Raw genomic sequence first — 18,014 nt, 5'->3', positions numbered from 1 at the left:
CTATTTTATTTCACCTTTATTGATTCTTGAAGGCACATTGGGCCTGAACAAATCTCTTTTCCGAGAATGTGCAAAATGACATAAAATAAAAGTTACAAGCAGATGACACAAAAACGATGGAAAACAAAAGACGATCTCCACATCATAAAACATGAAGGGGGAAGGCACCTTTTAAAAACAAAGAAGCCCCTTCAGCAAAGAAAACCCAGACACACAGACGCAGACAGACGGAAAGACCGATGGGCCTGCCTGTTCCCTCAAGGTGAGGTAACTCACCCACTGGGACATCTAGGGTAGGCAGAGGAGGAAGGATACAGAGTTTAACAGCAAATAACAGGTACGCTGTCTCAAGTAAAACCCACACACGCACGCCACACCTAAAGTGCATGCAAACCCACCCATACCGTACTCAACATATGAAATATGATGACATAATGACCACTGCATGTCAAACTCTATGGGATTGTCATTATATTTACAATACAGATATATATATATTATATCTTACTATGTATTTACTATATATTTATGATATATATATAATATATTATACATCTTATTATACTTATTAACTATATATTATACAATATTTTACCTATATTTATTATGCGGTCATATATCAGACGCTTTTATCCAAAGTGACAGGTCATTAAGGAGCATGTAGGAGTTAGACAGTACAGAGACAGGTCTTTAAGGAGGAGGTAGGGGTTAGACGGTAGAGACAGGTCACTAAGGAGCAGGCACGGGTGAGACAGTAAAGAGACAGGTCACTAAGGAGCAGGCACGGGTGAGACAGTAAAGAGACAGGTCACTAAGGAGCAGGTCTCCTTAGTGACCTGCTCCTTAATATTATTATTATTATTATTATTATTATTATTGTTATTGTTTTGAAACTTTCCAGACAGAAGGTTTGCTTGTCACTGCTTATTTAACTTATCAAAACATATTTATTGGTGATCATGACATTATTTTTTTCACATAAGTAAAGAGAAAGGAGAGAATAAGGCCAGCAAGCTCATTTTTACAGTTGGTTACTATTTACAGACTGTAAAATCAGTACAGACAGTACAGAGACAGGTCATTAGGGAGCAGGTAGGGGTTAGACAGTACAGAGACAGGTCATTAGGGAGCAGGCAGGGGTTAGACAGTACAGAGACAGGTCACTAAGGAGTAAGTATGGAGTAGGGAGCATCGTGCTCTAGGATGTCTAAAGGTAGAATGAGGACACTGTTGGGATCGAACCCAGAACCGTTTAGCTGGTAATCGAACTCCCTAACCACTGGACTATACAACAATATTTAGTTTGGGCCATTTGTATGATTACTGTTGGATTAAGGTTTTGAAGAGCGACGTTGAGAGCATACCTAGAGGGTCAGGGACCGTGTGTGTCTGTGTCTGTGAGTCCGGAAAAAGCTACTTTTTTTTGTTTCTGTATTTTAGCACTTAAAGCAGTTTTCTTATTGGATTAATTGTATGCACTCAAAGGATTCTTGTACATTTTGGGGGATGTCTCCATTGTTGAATGCACTTTGTGTGAGTTGCTTTGGACGAATGTGTCGGCTTAATAAATGTCATTTAACGTAATGTCATCGCAGTGCGCCTGACGCAACTAGGAAACCGTGGCAACAAAGACGCAGAATACCAGGGGACAGATCAAATCCACACACCCACACACAAACCACACATACACTTAACCCCCACACACACACACACACACACATACAATAACCACGCACACACTTTTCACACACACACTCTCTCTCTCTCTTCACGTAATTCAGTTGACCTGTCACCACCCTAAGACCTCCAGTCCTCTCAGGAACATGTATGACACACACACACACACACACACACACACCATTCTGAAGTCGGAAAGACTGAAGGATTCTCCCATGATACTATGTTCATACGCATGCATGTAACTGTGTGTGTGTGTGTGTGTGTGTGTGTGTGTGTGTGTGTTTGTGCGTGCGCTTGTGTGTCTATGATGGAATTTGTGATGTTTTCTTTCTAAAGGAATAGCATGGGAAACCCTAGTGTCATGAAGCTGGGACACTAATCTCTGTGTGCACACACACACACTCCCTCACAGTCTGGCGCCCTGATCATCAAAACCTGGCAACATTTGCACACACAGGACACATTAACACAGTCTCTTTCTCTCATGCACGGAATGAGTGTGTGTGTGTGTGTGTGTGTGTGTGTGTGTGTGTGTGTGTGTGTGTGTGTGTGTGTGTGTGTGTGTGTGTGTGTGTGTGTGTGTGTGTGTGTCTTCAATCCATGGCTCCTCATTCGGGCAGATTACAACTCACACACACACACACACAGAGGTAGTTTTAGTTTACAGCCTCTCATTAGGTGACCCTACGGGGACCACTGGCGTTACCACGACGACTGGCAGTGCCAACACACACACACACACGCACTACTATAACTGTGGTTCTAACCAAGCAGTGTTCTGCTTTAAGTCTCTCTCTCTCTCTCTCTCTCTCTCTCTCTCTCTCTCTCTCTCTCTCTCTCTCTCTCTCTCTCTCTCTCTCTCTCTCTCTCTCTCTCTCTCTCTCTCTCTCTCTCTCTCTCTCTCTCTCGGAGAAAGTGAACATCCTTGATACTCTCGACCACTTTGTGTGTGTGTGAGCCGAGCGTGCATCTCTATAAAGTTATTTTAAATTACACTGAATGAAACAAAAACAAAAAAACCATTGGTATGCTCTCACCCGACTGGTTATACTCACATTCACACACTTAATATCAAACACACGCATACATAGTGGAAAATAAAGTGATGAACTAGGTCAGCTCTCAAGGTTGGAATGCGTGCGCAACAACATTTTAATTTAAAAGGAAAAACATTTAAACTGACAATATTATATAATATATGAACTGGCTCGTAGCTGGGGTTAAACACTGTGACAGTAACTTCAGTGTGTGCTTTGTGTGTGTGTGTTGTGTTAGTGTGTGTGGGTTGAAGTGGGTTGGTGTGAGTTGAAGTGGGTTGGGTGTGTGTTGGGTTGGTGTGTTAGTATGTTGTTTTGGTTTGTGTTGTGTTCGTGTGATGATTGTGTGTGTTTGTGTCTGTTGCGTTGGTGTGTTTCGTTGTGCATAGCTATGTGTGGTGTTGGTGTTAGTTGTGTTGGCGTGCTTTCTGTTGATGCTTGTTGGTGTGTGTTAACGTTTTTCCATCAGTAAATGCATGGAGGTCTGCTCGCTAACCAGGCTGATTATTACACAACTCTTTAAAGACTATTATGGGATAGATGTCCTTTAAACACCAGGATGCCTGTCGCCACACACATTCCTGAGCATTTACTCTGTAACTCTGATCCTCCAATCACATCCCTGCGAGTTGCAGTTTCAGGTCTTGTCTTTAGGCCATGGGTCTTTGGTTGCCTAGTCTGTTACATTGTAATGACCCCCTTGGTAATGCGGTTGTTTTAGGATGAAATCATTCGTTTTTTTGGTGGAAGGTGCTATGAGAGAAGTTAAACAAAATCACTGCACAGCCTATGTCAAAAGGTATTACCAGGTTTATACTGTATGAATTTGAAGGATTGATGAGGGAGAAAGTTGGGGAGGAGTGAGTGAGTGAGTGTGACTGACTATGAGAGCTAAAGAGTGAAGGAATTGATTCATGAATGGATGAATATCAGAGTGAGTGAGTGAGTTAGTGAGTTACCTACATGAAGACTAGTGCGAGAGGAGGCAAGATTAATGATGGCAGAGCTGGTCCCATCTGTAAACTACACACACACACACACACACGCACACACACGCCGGACATAGACACAGGCACACCAAAAAAGACAGACTTCCGTGTTAGCAAAGTTAGTTAACCACAATTACGTTAAGATTGAAAGAAATTCTAAACAGATCAACATTTAACAAAGACTTTGATATTAGTTTATGTTTCTAAAACACACACATGCACACGCACAACCTAAAACAGTCTCATTGGCACACACACAATCACAAGCATTGCTACGCATAAGAGAGAGAACGAGAGAGGGAGGGAGGGAGCGAGAGAAGGAGAGAGAGGGAAGGAGGGAGGGAGGGAGGGAGGAGAGGGAGAAAAAAAGAGAGAGATGTTCCCTTGTATTCCTACTCTATATTATCATGATGTGATGTTCTGCTGATGAATAGCTCAACTTTAATATGCCAAGAATACACACACATGCCTGCACACACATACACACCCTGACCACAGGGTCTGTCTAGTATAGCACAGACAGTAGCAGAGTCAGTCACATTTTCCAGGAGAAAGACTTTCGTGAAAGAGGAGAGGAGAAGGGGGGGGAGGGAAAAGGAGGGGGGAGGAGAAGGGGGGGAGGGAAAAGGAGGGGGGAGAGGAGGGGGAGAGGAGGGGACATGAGAGGAGAGGAGTAAGAGAGAAGAGGAGAAGAGAGGAGAAGAGGGGGAGAGGAGAGGAAGTGAGAAGAGGAGTAAGAGAAACGAGGAGGAGAGAGGAGGGAAGGAAAAGAGGAGAGGAAGTGAGAAGAGGGGAGGAGAGAGGGGGGAGGGGAGAGCAGCGAAGGGGGAGAGGAGAATAAAGATGAGAGAGGTGAAGGGGGAGAGAAGTGGAGAAGAAAAGAGTGTACGTACTCTATAATCTTCATCGTGTCACTCTTATCTCATCATATTAATGTCTATCTATCTTTACACACCGAGGAGCTAAACAACAGACCCTGCAACCTCTGGCTGTTAAGGCTTCCAGCGACCCCAATAGGCATGTGAAGGCACCTTACGCGTGTCTTCACCTAGGTGTGTGCGTTTCTGACTATATTTATTTGTGCATTTATAAATATGTGTGTGCGTGTGCGTGTGTGTGTGTGTGTGTGTGTGTGTGTGTGTGTGCGCGTGTGCGTGCGTGCGTGTGTGCATGAGTAAAGGGATCAATTGATTGAAGAATAGTTGCCAGTCTTCACAAAGAGAGAGAGAAAGAGAGAATATAGAGAAGAGAAGGAGAGAATAAAGAGAGCAAAAGGAAAGGTGATGAGATAATCAAAAGATACAAGGAAAGAGAATGCTAGAGTGAAATACAGAAATGAGGATGACAGAGAGAGGGAGAGAAGAGAGACAGAGGAGAGAGGGAGAGAGGGAGAGAGGGAGAGAGGGAGAGAGAGAGAGAGAGAGAGAGAGAGAGAGAGAGAGAGGTAGAGACAGAGAGAGACACACAGAGAGAGAGAGAAAGCGAGGGAGGCTTAACGAGTGGTGACGGGCGCGCGCCTTGTGGTCGCCACGGTAACCACCGACCACAGAGACGGTTGCCATGTCATCATGTCAGCCATGTTTATTTATGCTGCTGGTACCACACACACACACACACACACACACACACACACACACACACACACACACACACACACACACACACACACACACACACACACACACACACACACACACACACACACACACACACACACACACACAGATCTCTCTCTCTCTCTCTTCACACACACACACACAGATCTCTCTCTCTCTTCATACACACGCACAAACACATTTCTCTCGCACACACATAAGTCTCTCGCACACACACACCCGCACTCCTATCTACACACATTGATCCCTTTCCACACGTGCTCCGTGCAGGCACCAGCGAACACGTACGATGGCCTGTAGCGGAGTCTGTTTACCCATGCAAATAAATAAACATGGGAGATATTCCTGCACACAGTAACCTTTGGACCACTTATTGTCCCAGAACGACATGTCCCTACTGTCCCATGTCACACACACCACACACACACACACACTCTCGGTTAGTGGTACTTTATGGAAAATGGAATGTTTCATATTTGCCCTTTTTAGTTATTTGTCATAAAACCCACATTCAGAAAACACACACACACCAAGATATTCTCTCTCTCTCGCACACACACACACACACAGAGACACACACACACTATTGGTTCAATAGTTCTTTTATTCCAGGCTCATTCAGCTGGATCTCATTTAGACACAGAGAACAGAAGCAGAGTCCATGAGACTGCAGTCCAACGTGATTGGCCAGTTGGTTGATTGACAGGTATGCTGATAGGTTGCTCACCTGTCCAGGTATGAGAGGCTCTTTGTCATCGATGTCAATCAGGATGTCATCACGGGGAGTCAAGGCCATGTCACCTGAGAGGTCCTCACGCACACACACACACACACACACACACACACGCACGCACGCACGCACGCACGCACGCACGCAGACAGACAGACACATGCGTGCAAGCATTAGAAAAAGATAATTAGCTTTACACCGAAGAAGACACCAACCATCTGTCTGTCTGTCTGTCCATCTCCTTACTCTTCTTCAACTCTCCCCCCCCCCCCCCTCCCCCCTCTTGCTTTACTCCTCATCTTGTCTCAGAAATCCCTGGAAGAGACATTGTATCTCAATGGGACCTTCCTGGTAAAATTAAGGATCAATCAATCTTCCTCCTCCATCCCTCCCTTCCTCCTCCCCCTCTCTACCTCTTCCTCTGCCTCCTGCTTCTCCACTCTCTCCACCTCCTCACCTCCCCTCTCTTCTCCCACCCTCCCCCTCCGGCCTCACGCATCTCCACCTCCTCCCCCCCTTAACTCTCTCCCCCACCCCCTCCTCCCTCCCCGTCTCTCTCCACCACCTCCTCCCTCCCCGTCTCTCTCCACCTCCTCCTCCCTCCTCCCTCCCCCTCTCTCCTCCACCTCCTCCTCTCTCAACTCTCTCCTCCCTCCCTCCCTCCTCCCCCTCCCCCTCTCTCCTCCCTCCCCCTCCTCCCCCCTCACCTGTCTCCTCCTCCTGCTCCTCCAGCTCCTCCTGGGGCTCACAGCGGAAGTCGTCCAGGCAGCGGATGGTGCACTGGCCCACCACCGGCTTCCTGCCAAACTGACGGTTGTCTATCACCTTGATGACGATGGGGGGCATGTACAGCTCCTCCACCGGGAGTCTCTGTAGCAGGGGAGGAGGGGGAGAGAGACCAGAGAGGGGGAGGAGGGGGAGAGAGACCAGAGAGGGAGCGGGAGAGAGAGACCAGAGAGGGAGAGGGGGAGGAGAGGGAGAGAGACCAGAGAGGGAGGAGGGGGAGAGAGACCAGAGAGGGAGAGGGACCAGAGAGGGAGAGGGTGAGGAGAGGGAGAGGGACCAGAGAGGGAGAGGGGGAGGAGATAGACCAGAGAGGGAGAGGGGGAGGAGAGAGACCAGAGAGGGGGAGGGGGAGGAGAGAGACAAGAGAGGGAGAGGGGGAGGAGAGAGACCAGAGAGGGGGAGACCATAGAGGGGGAGGAGGGGGAGAGAGACCAGAGAGGGAGAGGGGGAGGAGAGGGAGAGAGAGCAGAGAGGGTGAGGGGGAGGAGAGAGACCAGAGAGGGGGAGGAGAGAGACCAGAGAGGGAGAGGCGGAGGGAGACCAGAGAGGGGGAGGAGAGAGACCAGAGAGGAGGAGGGGGAGGGAGACCAGAGAGGGGGAGAGAGACCAGAGAAGGAGAGGGGGAGGAGAGAGACCAGAGAGGGGGAGGAGAGAGACCAGAGGGGGAGGGAGACCAGAGAGGGAGAGGGGGAGAGAGACCAGAGAGGGAGAGGGGGAGGAGAGGGAGAGGAGAGAGACCAGAGAGGGAGAAGGGGGAGGAGAGGGAGAGGGGGAGGAGAGAGACCAGAGAGGGAGAAGGGGGAGGAGAGGGAGAGGGGGAGGAGAGAGACCAGAGAGGGAGAAGGGGGGAGGGGGAGAGAGACCAGAGAAGGAGAGGGGGAGGAGGGGGAGAGAGACCAGAGAGGGGGAGGGGCAGAGAGACCAGAGAGGGAGACGGGGAGGAGATGGGAGAGGGGGAGGAGGGGGAGAAAGAACAGAGAGGGAGAGGGGTGGAGGGGGGGATTAGAGAGAGAGAGAGGTGGAGGGGGGAATTGGAGAGAGAGCGAGCGAGAGAGAGCGAAAGAGAGCGAGAGCGAGATGAGATAAGGGAGAAAGATCGAGATACAGGATAGAGGGGGGAGAGAGGTAGACAGGAGAGAGAGAGGAGAGAGGGGAGAGAGTGAGAGGGGGGAGGCGGGGATAGAGGTGAGAGCAACCAAAGTTTAAAAAACAGGAGAAACAACGGAGCAGACCAGATGAGACAGCATTATGACGTAAAAAACAGCAAAAAATAAACACAGAGATGAGACAGAGACTTTCGGTCATGCCCTTCTGGCTGCCTGATACTGATTGGCAGTGGCTGGAGACTGTCAGCCTGTGATTGGTCACGCCTGGATGACCATCGTAATCAGAGCAGGGGTTGACACGAGCAACCCCCTGCCAACCCCTGGGTCCTAAAGAGAACCCCAATGGGGCCAAGTTCAGAGGATCTGGGAGAAGGCATCTACCCCATAAACACGGGGTAGATGGTCTACAGAGACTACAGGTTTATAGAGCTGATCTCCCAACCACCCACGTTCACCCTTATATCGATCCATCCATGCTCCGGTGGTGGCAATGTCCGTACCTACGTCAAATTAGATCCTGATGATACATGAAGATACAATGATAAAGCACTGCAATGCAGTTTCCGGACACACTCTGACGATGTGCATGTGTAGAGCAGTTTTAGTGCTCTATTTATGTAGTTCTATAGGTCAGGAGTCAGCCGTCACAGTTGAAAATGGAGGTGTAGATTTTCAGACGATGGTGGTCTCGATGGTGTAAATTGGAGGAGGTGTAGAGTTTGAGAGATGGTGGTCTTGATGGTATAGAGATGGGGGAGGTAGAGAGCTTTAGATGATGATGGTGTAAAGTTGGAGATGTAAGGCACTAGATGATGGTGATGGTGTAAAGATGGCGTGAGGATAGGGTGCTAGGTGATGAGGTAAAGTTCGAGGAGTTGTGGAGTTCTAGATGATGGTGGTGGTGATGGTGTAAAGTTTAAGTAGACTTAGTTTTACGTGGTGGTGGTGGTGATGGTGTAAAGTTTGAGCAGACTTAGTTTTAGATGACGGTGGAGGAGGATTAGCGATAATGGTGGTGCTCCTGCTTCATTTCAGGTCGAGACACCGGAACGGTTCGTGAGTTTTAAAGCGCAGTAAATGAGGTGAAGTGAATCATGGGGAAGATCTGTTCTGCGTGGCTACAGCAAGAAGCTGTTTCCACCGTTCCATCAACGGCGAGGAGGTCTGGAGGTCTGGAGGGCTTCAGCACCATCCCCCTTGAGTTGGCCCAGGCTCAGGGGACGTCCTGACGGACTGAAATACGTCCGCCATATTTCCACTCGGGTTAGAAAGGCTTCCATGGGAATTCGCTTATGTCGATGATTTTAATGTAACTACTATAAATTCAATACTTTTAAGAAAATCCCTCATTTTTACAGCAGATCTGGGGCAGGGTAGCCCCGGCTCTTAGCATGGCCTGTGGTTTGGTAAATATATGGACAAAATAATATATGACTGGAAGTACATCAAAGTTACGTTCATTACAGCACCGTTTACTGGGGAAAGGGCACATCAAATGTGTTTCTGTGTGTGTGTGTGTGTGTGTGTGTGTGTGTGTGTGTGTGTGTGTGTGTGTGTGTGTGTGTGTGTGTGTGTGTGTGTGTGTGTGTGTGTGTGTGTGTGTGTGTGTGTGTGTGTGTGTGTGTGTGTGTGTGTGTGCGCAGTTACATGGTCGTACACGTGTACTTCATTGGAACGTTGGGAACCGCTCCAAGTGTGAGTGTGACCTTTCCTCGCCGACTACGTATGTACTGTATGGGGGGGGGGGGCGGAGCCCTGCGGCGCCCCAGGCTGTGTGGCGCCGAACCGTGTTTGGCGGGTGTGAGGACCTTCATGAGAAACGACGGTTTCCAAAATGTTCTGGAACATTCCCCGTCGTCTGTGACCCCAGCACCGCCGCTCGGTGTCACAAGGGGTCGGTTTTCTATACTGTTTCATTTTTTTCATTCATGTAAAGGTACAGTGCACATTCATCTCAATTTCTGTAAATGTACCAGTGTTAGCCAGCAGGCTAATTTCAACCGGGAGAGAACCACGCCCTCTGTTCAGCGTGTACTCTCTGCGCGGATCTGCTTCACTAGGCTATGCTGGTTTGTTGGGTCGCAAGCTCTCCGCTATGCTAGAATGTTAGCTCGCAAGCTTTTCACGATGCAAGTTTGTTAGCTTGCAAACTCTCCGCTATGCTAGTATGGTAGCCGGCAAGATCCCCTGTGCTCCAGTATGGTAGCCCGCAAGCTCTCCGCTAGGCTAGTATGTTAGCTTAATAGCTTTCTGTTTTGCTAGTATGTTAGCTTAATAGCTTTTCGCTATTCTAGTATGTTAGCCCGCAAGCTGTCAGAGAGAGAATTGTGATTTTGGAGGGTTGTGGGGGTAAGTATTGTTGATGTACATAACCTTGCCATGCTCTCTCAGTGACGATGTGGAATGACTCTGTTATTTGGTGTTTGGAGAGAGAGCGGTCTCAGGTCGTTTTTTTTTTCTAAATCCACACTCAAACCTTGCTGTGCTCGGTGTAAAGCCGTCGGCTTCAGCACCTCCCCCTTGGCTGAACATCGAGTCTACCAGACTCCACTCGCGTCTCCATCTCTATAGGCTTTAGCAGTTCACGCACTCTGCTTTTCCAGAACATAAACTCCTGATGAATGGCCGAGTGCACGTGTGTTTCCATGTGGAAACCCGTGCCGAAGCCCGGGACGGCGGGCGCGCCCCTGACCACGTGCGCACGGCGCGGTGAGCCCCCCTGAGGAAAAAAAAAAAAAAGGGGAATCGTACCACGTCGATGAGGAGGGTGTTGACGTCAAAGTTGGGCTTCTTCTTCATGCTGCGGATGACGCAGCTCTGGACGACCACGCCCCCACACTCCACCTGCAGGCTGGGGCAGGAAACGCTGGCCATCTGGAAGCTCTTCAGGTTCCTCACGCCCCACGCCAAGATCTACAGCACATGCAGAACGCGTCACTACTTCGTCACATGTCATTTATATAACGTATCATCATAACTTATCACAACATTATAGCATATCATTTATACAACATATACATGGGTCAAGGGTTGCAAATTAGCCAACTGGCTGGAAACCTTCTGTGCAACACATCTACATCCACATTGTTATGGAGTTGACTGTGAAAATTGTGTATGTAATAATGTGCGCTGCATTGTCCCTGAAAAATAAACTAATAATAACAAATCACTACATTATAACATATCATTTATACAACATATCACTACATTATAGCATATCATTTATATAACATATCACTATATTATAACACACCGTTTGATGCCATGGTTTGATGCTATGTGTGTGGTGGGGTGTTACCTCTATAGCGGTCCTCCTCAGGGCTGGTGTGATGCTATGTGTGTGGTGGTGTGTTACCTCTATGGCGGTCCTCCTCAGGGCTGGTGTGATGCTATGTGTGTGGTGGTGTGTTACCTCTATGGCGGTCCTCCTCAGGGCTGGTGTGATGCTATGTGTGTGGTGGTGTGTTACCTCTATAGCGGTCCTCCTCAGGGCTGGTTTGATGCCATGTGTGTGGTGGTGTGTTACCTCTATAGCGGTCCTCCTCAGGGCTGGTTTGATGCTATGTGTGTGGTGGGGTGTTACCTCTATAGCGGTCCTCCTCAGGGCTGGTGTGATGCTATGTGTGTGGTGGTGTGTTACCTCTATAGCGGTCCTCCTCAGGGCTGGTTTGATGCCATGTGTGTGGTGGTGTGTTACCTCTATAGCGGTCCTCCTCAGGGCTGGTTTGATGCCATGTGTGTGGTGGTGTGTTACCTCTATAGCGGTCCTCCTCAGGGCTGGTTTGATGCTTTGGGGGACCATGAAGACGTTGGGCTCTCTCTGGGGGGGCAGGCACGGCAGGTCAGAGTCCTCCGGCTGCCAACACAAACAGAGACAGAGGTGAGCTCATCCACGTTGGACAGAGGCCCTGTGGTATTATTCACTGCAGGTGAGCTCTCTCCAGCTCAACATGCTTTAAAGCAGCTATGCCTATAAAGGTCATTAGTGTGTGTGTGTGTGTGTGTGTGTGTGTGTGTGTGTGTGTGTGTGTGTGTGTGTGTGTGTGTGTGTGTGTGTGTGTGTGTGTGTGTGTGTGTGTGTGTGTGCGGGCGCGCGCATGTGTGTGTCTATCTCTCTCTTTGTCCGTGAGTGTGTGTGTGTCTGTGTTAGTGTGTGTCTGTGTTAGTGTGTGTCTGTGTGCGTGTGCGTCTGTGTGTCTGTGTGTCTGTGTGTCTGTGTGTCTGTGTGCGTCTGTGTGTCTGTGTGTGTCTGTGTGTGTGTGTGTGTGTGTGTGTGTGTGTGTGTGTGTGTGTGTGTGTACGTGTGTGTGTGTGTGTGTGTGTGTGTGTGTGTGTGTGTACCAATTGCTGCAGGTTTTCAGATGGGACACCTGGCAGGAGCAACTGATGAAGCAACGGAGAGAGAGACAAACAGACAAACATTCACAGCACTCATAAGCAACCGGGCTCCACTCTTAACTAACAACCCACCTCACTAACTACAGGTAGTTAGTGAGGTGGGTTATTGTCTTGACGGACATGCAGTGTTGCCATGGCAAACCTACCTCCTCAAAGATATGGGAGGCCGAAAAGTCCCCCTGGAGAGAGAGATGAGAGAGAGATCATATGAGAGAGAGCGAGAGAGAGAGAGAGAAAGAGAGAGCGAGAGAGAGAGAGAGAGACACACACACACAGATGGAAAAATACTCACATCTTGACCTGGGATATGATGAATCGCTGGCTGAAAGACAGACGGACAGACAGGCAGATGGAAACAAAGACAGTCAGGAGATGATTATTTGGTATTTCCAGGCTTCTATTCCGGTCAATTATGGTAAACAGGAAGTAGGCATGGTTAAATGGTGACCTTTGACATCTGACCTGATCTCTCCGGATGAGCTCGAAGGCAGCCAATAGCTCGCCAGCGTCTCTGTCCCCTCGGCGAATAGGGAACCAGGCCAGGCGGGGGGAGGGGCTTACCGAGGGCTCACACACACAGCGCCCCATGTACTCATCAGCCCCCTGGACCAATCACAACGCAATTTAGGACGTATCCTGAAACACTACTCTTAGCAATACAGACATAACACTAGTCACTGTAAACAGTTTACACAGAACATAAATAGTTACACTGAAGTAGATGATGGTATGAATCATTGAACACCTCACCGTCACTCACACACACACATGCACACACGGCAGTACATACGTAGGAGTCCTGATCGAATAGCTCGATCACGATGCGAGGGGGCGTGGCCAGGGTGGAGGCGGGGTCTCCGAACACATCGAGCTGGTAGAAGATGAGCGTCTGGTCCCAGCAGGGGTTCAGGCAGTTCCTCACCGTCACCGTGCGCTGGGACTGCTGCAGGAAGGACACGATGGCATAGGCGTCTGAAGGGAGACAGACACAACAGAGAGAGAGAGAGAGAGAGAGAGAGAGAGAGAGAGAGAGAGAAAGAGAAAGAGAGAGAGAGAGAGAGAGAGAGAGAGAGAGAGAGAGAGAGAGAGAGACATAGGTATACAGTTAGAGAGAGAGGAACGGCAGGAGGGAAACATTAGGTTATAGAAAGAGAGAGTGAGTCAGGATAGTCTCGTAGTAATGGTGTTTGACTCCCGACTAGTTTGATCCCTCATGTCCTCAGTCTACCTGTGGGTATCCTGGACACCCCCCTACCGGCTAACCTCCACCTGCTCCTAATGACGTCTGAATTCACTGCAAGACCTCAAGCAGCGTCTGATACATAACTGAAATCAATGAACAGTGAAATACTTCAGAGCGCTAGGGTTCTAGAACAAACACACACACACACACACACACACACACACACACACACACACACACACACACACACACACACACACACACACACACACACACACACACACACACACACACACACACACGCACACACGCGTTCCTATTATCTATGTATATGGGGGCCTCAGGCATTCCGGGGTCCTCAGTTCCCGGCCAGGCAATGACATCATCAGCTTGGGAACGCCACGATTTAACAGGAGCATCCGGAACATTTAGAGATGTTTGTTTTTCCAGGTCACGTGCACACACACACACACACACACACACACAGACCATCACAAACACACACAAATGGACCCACACTCTGAGGACTCTTTGGGGATGTTTACATCAGTGTACACAGAAGCTAAAATCCACATTCCCACATCTGAATCAAACGTACACACACACACACACACACACACACACACACAGCACACCATGCATGCACACACACACACACACACACTCACACACACACACTCACAATCACACACCCACACACCAGGGTGACCTACAGCTAGCGTCCCAGCAGCCCATTAGCTCATATAAACAGAAACACAAACAGCCCAAGGGTCTCAAGTAGTGTGTGTGTGTGTGTGTGTGTGTGTGTGTGTGTGTGTGTGTGTGTGTGTGTGTGTGTGTGTGTGTGTGTGTGTGTGTGTGTGTGTGTGTGTGTGTGTGTGTGTGTGTAGGCAACAGCCACAAGAAAAATAAACACAAAGTCAGCAGAGAGAGAGAGAGACCTTCACCCTACAATGCATCTCTCTCTCTCCCTGTCTCCGTCTCTCTCTCTCCGTCTATATCTCCCTTTCTCTGCCTCTTTCTCTCTCCCCCTCTCTCATTATAAAACTAGACTTAATGCAGTCATTAAGATAATAACATATCATCTAAATCTTAGGGGAGCCCAATCTCCTTAACTCTACCTCCCCATCATATTCACTATATCCCCCTGTCATCTCTCTCTCTCTCTCCCCCTGTCTCTCTAACATTATCTAAATTTGAGTATGGTTTCTGTTACTAAATACTTATACTTGGTTAGCTTTCAGACACACTGTCTGTCTGCAAACAAATCAGAATAAGACAGAATAATGTAGAATTGAATAGAACTGGATATAAGATAATACTATATTATAGAGTGGAATAGAGTACAATAATAGGATAGTCCATAATTATATTATACAATATATATATATATATATTAGACAGAGCACACATATTGTATATCTATACCATTCAGTAGTGCACCTATCATTGTCACTGTTGAACTTGATACTCCAAACACTTTGTCTCAGAACCGACGAGAGTAGAACCGAGTACAATAGAATAGAACAGAATAGACTGGTCACCTGAGAAGCTGTCCTTGTCCATGGATGGCAGGTCTCTCGCCTGGTACAGGTAACACCTGAGCTGGTACCTCGTCCCACCTGGAGACACACACAGACACACAGAGAAAATGTCACGCCAGTTTGGAACCACGTTTACAAAATGAGGATTTACTAATTAGAATGATGCTTGTTTTTATGTGTGTCAATGTGGGTGTCTTTTAGTGTGTGTGTGTGTGTGTGTGTGTGTGTGTGTGTGTGTGTGTGTGTGTGTGTGTGTGTGTGTGTGTGTGTGTGTGTGTGTGTAACATTTCTGTGTCAGTGTCTATTTAATCCGGATTTACTGTGTGTGCACACTCCAAATAAAGTTTCAGAGCAATGAACTACTTCATTGTTCTATCTATAATAAAAGACACACAGACACACACGCACACACACACACACACTGTGCGGGTCATGGTCTAGTTACTGTACGTCTGGTTACCATTAGCGATCGGCAGGCCCGGTTACCTTGGCAACACGCCCAAATTGGAAGCAGAGGTTCCCACCCAGAATGCACCACACCTGTGATGGTTTCTAGGCGTGTGTTTGTCAGTGTGTGCGTATGTCTGTGTCTGTGTCTGTGTCTTTGTGTGTGTGTGTGTGTGTGTGTGTGTGTGTGTGTGTGTGTGTGTGTGTGTGTGTGTGTGTGTGTGTGTGTGTGTGTGTGTGTGTGTGTGTGTGTGTGTGTGTGTGTGTGTGTGCAGGTGTATCATTTCACATATACATGTGCAAACTATATACAGCATTAATATTACATAGTATATACTACTATACGTAACATGGTGTAGCATACAGTAGAACACACAGTACGGCTGTGCTTATCTCCTGCCATCGGCATCGTACCGACAACCGGACAGAGTACATCACAGCTCTCCCTCTTGTTTATAATGCATAAATGTATTTTGTGTAACATGAAATACATAGTACGGTTACTCTGAAAGAAGCAGGAGATGGTGGGTCTGTTGACTCCGAAGGTGGTGGTGACAGACTTCTCATCGCTCCTGTCCTCAATGGAGCTCTGAGGACGAGGAAATAGAAGGATAGGAATCACGGAATAATGGAAAAAACACTGTAGAATATATATATATATATATATATATATATATATATATATACACACAAATACTACTTAGGGAACTAGAAAAGTGATGCATTAATTAGGGAACTAGATTCGTGATGTTCTTGATGTTCTGTACAGGGAACTAGAATAGATATATATTAATCAGGGAACTGGAATAGTGATGTACTTCACAGTGAACTAGAATAGTGATGTACTTCACAGTGAACTAGAATAGTGATGTACTTCACAGTGAACTGGAATAGTGATGTACTTCACAGTGAACTGGAATAGTGGGACACTACAGGGAAGGGGAGAGCCCTCACCAGGGAACACTCCAGAGCAAAGATGGCGGCGGGGCCGGTCTTCTCCAGGGGCTCCATGCGACACCTCCACCTCCTCCTCCTGAAGGAGTCCGTCTTCTTGGGCTTCAGGTGGAACCTCCACCCGAACAGAGAGGAGTACTCCCAGCCCTCCCGCTCAGAGTCGTCTGGACGCTGCTGCAGAACAGTTGATCAATGTAAATACATATATGTACTGTGTGTGTATTTATATACCCATATACATAGATATATATGCATATACAGTATGTGTACACACAAATAATGTGTTCTTTCATTTGTTTTACAACAGTGTCCTCTAGTGTCTGGTTGAAGTACTGCCTCAGTTCTCCCTCCCTCCCTCTCTCCCTCTCTCTCTCCCTCTCTCTCTCTCTCTCTCTCTCTCCCTCCCTCCCCCCCCTCCCCCCTCCCTCCCTCCCTCAGTGTGGGCCTATGTCTCTCTACCTGTCGGAGGGCGGCCATGCTGGTGAGGTCGCGGCTGCGGAGGCGTGTCCAGCGGCGGCGGCGGTTGGTGTGGTACATCTTCTCGGCGGGGACCCAGGACTTAGGTCGGCGGTCCGGGGGGATGGTGATGCCGTACTCCCAGCCTAACACACAGAATTAATAACCATTAATAGCCATCAATAGCCAACAATACTGATAAAAACTATCAATACTGATCAATTACCGTGAATTACCATCAATAACCATGAATTACCATCAATACTGATCAATTACCATCAATAACCATGGATACTGATCAATTACCATTACAACTGATCAATAACCATCAGTACTCAGCCATTTCAATTAATTATAATCAATGACCAGCAATACTGATACATAACCAGCAATACTGATCATAACCATCAATAAGAGTTATGATCAAGTGTGCGCGTGAATGTGTGCTTGCTGTGTGTGTGTGTGTGTGTGTGTGCGTGCGTGCGTGCACCTTGGTCATCCACAGCTCTGTTGAGGTCCTCGCTCCACTCCACCTCGTCCCACACCCAGCCAGGAGGGGGCTCCACCTCCTCCTTAGGCACCGCCTTCTCCCCGTTCTATAGACACAGAAATATAGAGAAACATAGTCATAAAAACACATAGAAATATATATGCGTAAATACAGATAGAAACATGTATACATGAAAAAATATAGATATATATACATAAACATATGCATAAAAACATATAGAAATGTATATACACACATATGAGCATACAAATATATGTATATATTGAAATATATATGCATATAAACATACCACATCTGTGTACCCTTCCGGCATCCCGATCCACTGTCCCCCGGGCAACCGCATCTGGGTCTCAAACACTTCCTCTGTGAAGGTCATGTGACCTGCGTCCGTGTCATACAGCATCCTGCAGAGCCGCACACACACACACACACACACACACACACACACACACAAAAGTTATGATTGAACATAAAAACAACCACAGATATCTCCCTTTCTTCCTATCTCTCCCTCCCTCCCCAGGGAAGATGAACCAGTCCCCCCTTCCTCCCCCCTCCCCCCTCCTCTCACGTCTCC

At 47.8% G+C, this 18,014-nt stretch overlaps 1 protein-coding gene across 10 annotated transcripts in view; it reads right to left on the bottom strand.

Annotated features, from left to right (window-relative positions):
* The window catches only part of dysf (dysferlin, limb girdle muscular dystrophy 2B (autosomal recessive)), a 51,915-nt gene that overhangs the window by 10,514 nt on the left and 23,387 nt on the right, over positions 1-18,014 (bottom strand). For 3 of the 10 annotated variants that reach the window (XM_030337627.1, XM_030337632.1, XM_030337631.1), the window contains 17 exons: positions 17,727-17,841; positions 17,417-17,522; positions 16,930-17,072; positions 16,471-16,644; positions 16,021-16,105; positions 15,070-15,147; positions 13,133-13,314; positions 12,805-12,945; positions 12,635-12,664; positions 12,489-12,521; positions 12,286-12,327; positions 11,699-11,800; positions 10,696-10,857; positions 6,760-6,922; positions 6,050-6,123; positions 3,681-3,740; positions 277-288 (listed from right to left, as the gene is read on the bottom strand). In XM_030337627.1, coding sequence (XP_030193487.1) covers positions 277-288; positions 3,681-3,740; positions 6,050-6,123; positions 6,760-6,922; positions 10,696-10,857; positions 11,699-11,800; positions 12,286-12,327; positions 12,489-12,521; positions 12,635-12,664; positions 12,805-12,945; positions 13,133-13,314; positions 15,070-15,147; positions 16,021-16,105; positions 16,471-16,644; positions 16,930-17,072; positions 17,417-17,522; positions 17,727-17,841 — 1,702 coding nt within the window. The remainder of the gene's footprint in view (positions 1-276; positions 289-3,680; positions 3,741-6,049; positions 6,124-6,759; positions 6,923-10,695; positions 10,858-11,698; positions 11,801-12,285; positions 12,328-12,488; positions 12,522-12,634; positions 12,665-12,804; positions 12,946-13,132; positions 13,315-15,069; positions 15,148-16,020; positions 16,106-16,470; positions 16,645-16,929; positions 17,073-17,416; positions 17,523-17,726; positions 17,842-18,014) is intronic. The other 7 variants (XM_030337635.1, XM_030337634.1, XM_030337637.1 and 4 more) reach the window with 4 other exon arrangements.

Source organism: Gadus morhua, chromosome 17, assembly GCF_902167405.1.
Source record: "Gadus morhua chromosome 17, gadMor3.0, whole genome shotgun sequence".
Classification (NCBI taxonomy): domain Eukaryota; kingdom Metazoa; phylum Chordata; class Actinopteri; order Gadiformes; family Gadidae; genus Gadus; species Gadus morhua.
Note: the sequence above shows the minus strand (reverse complement) of the source record. Positions and strands in the feature narration are given on the sequence as shown.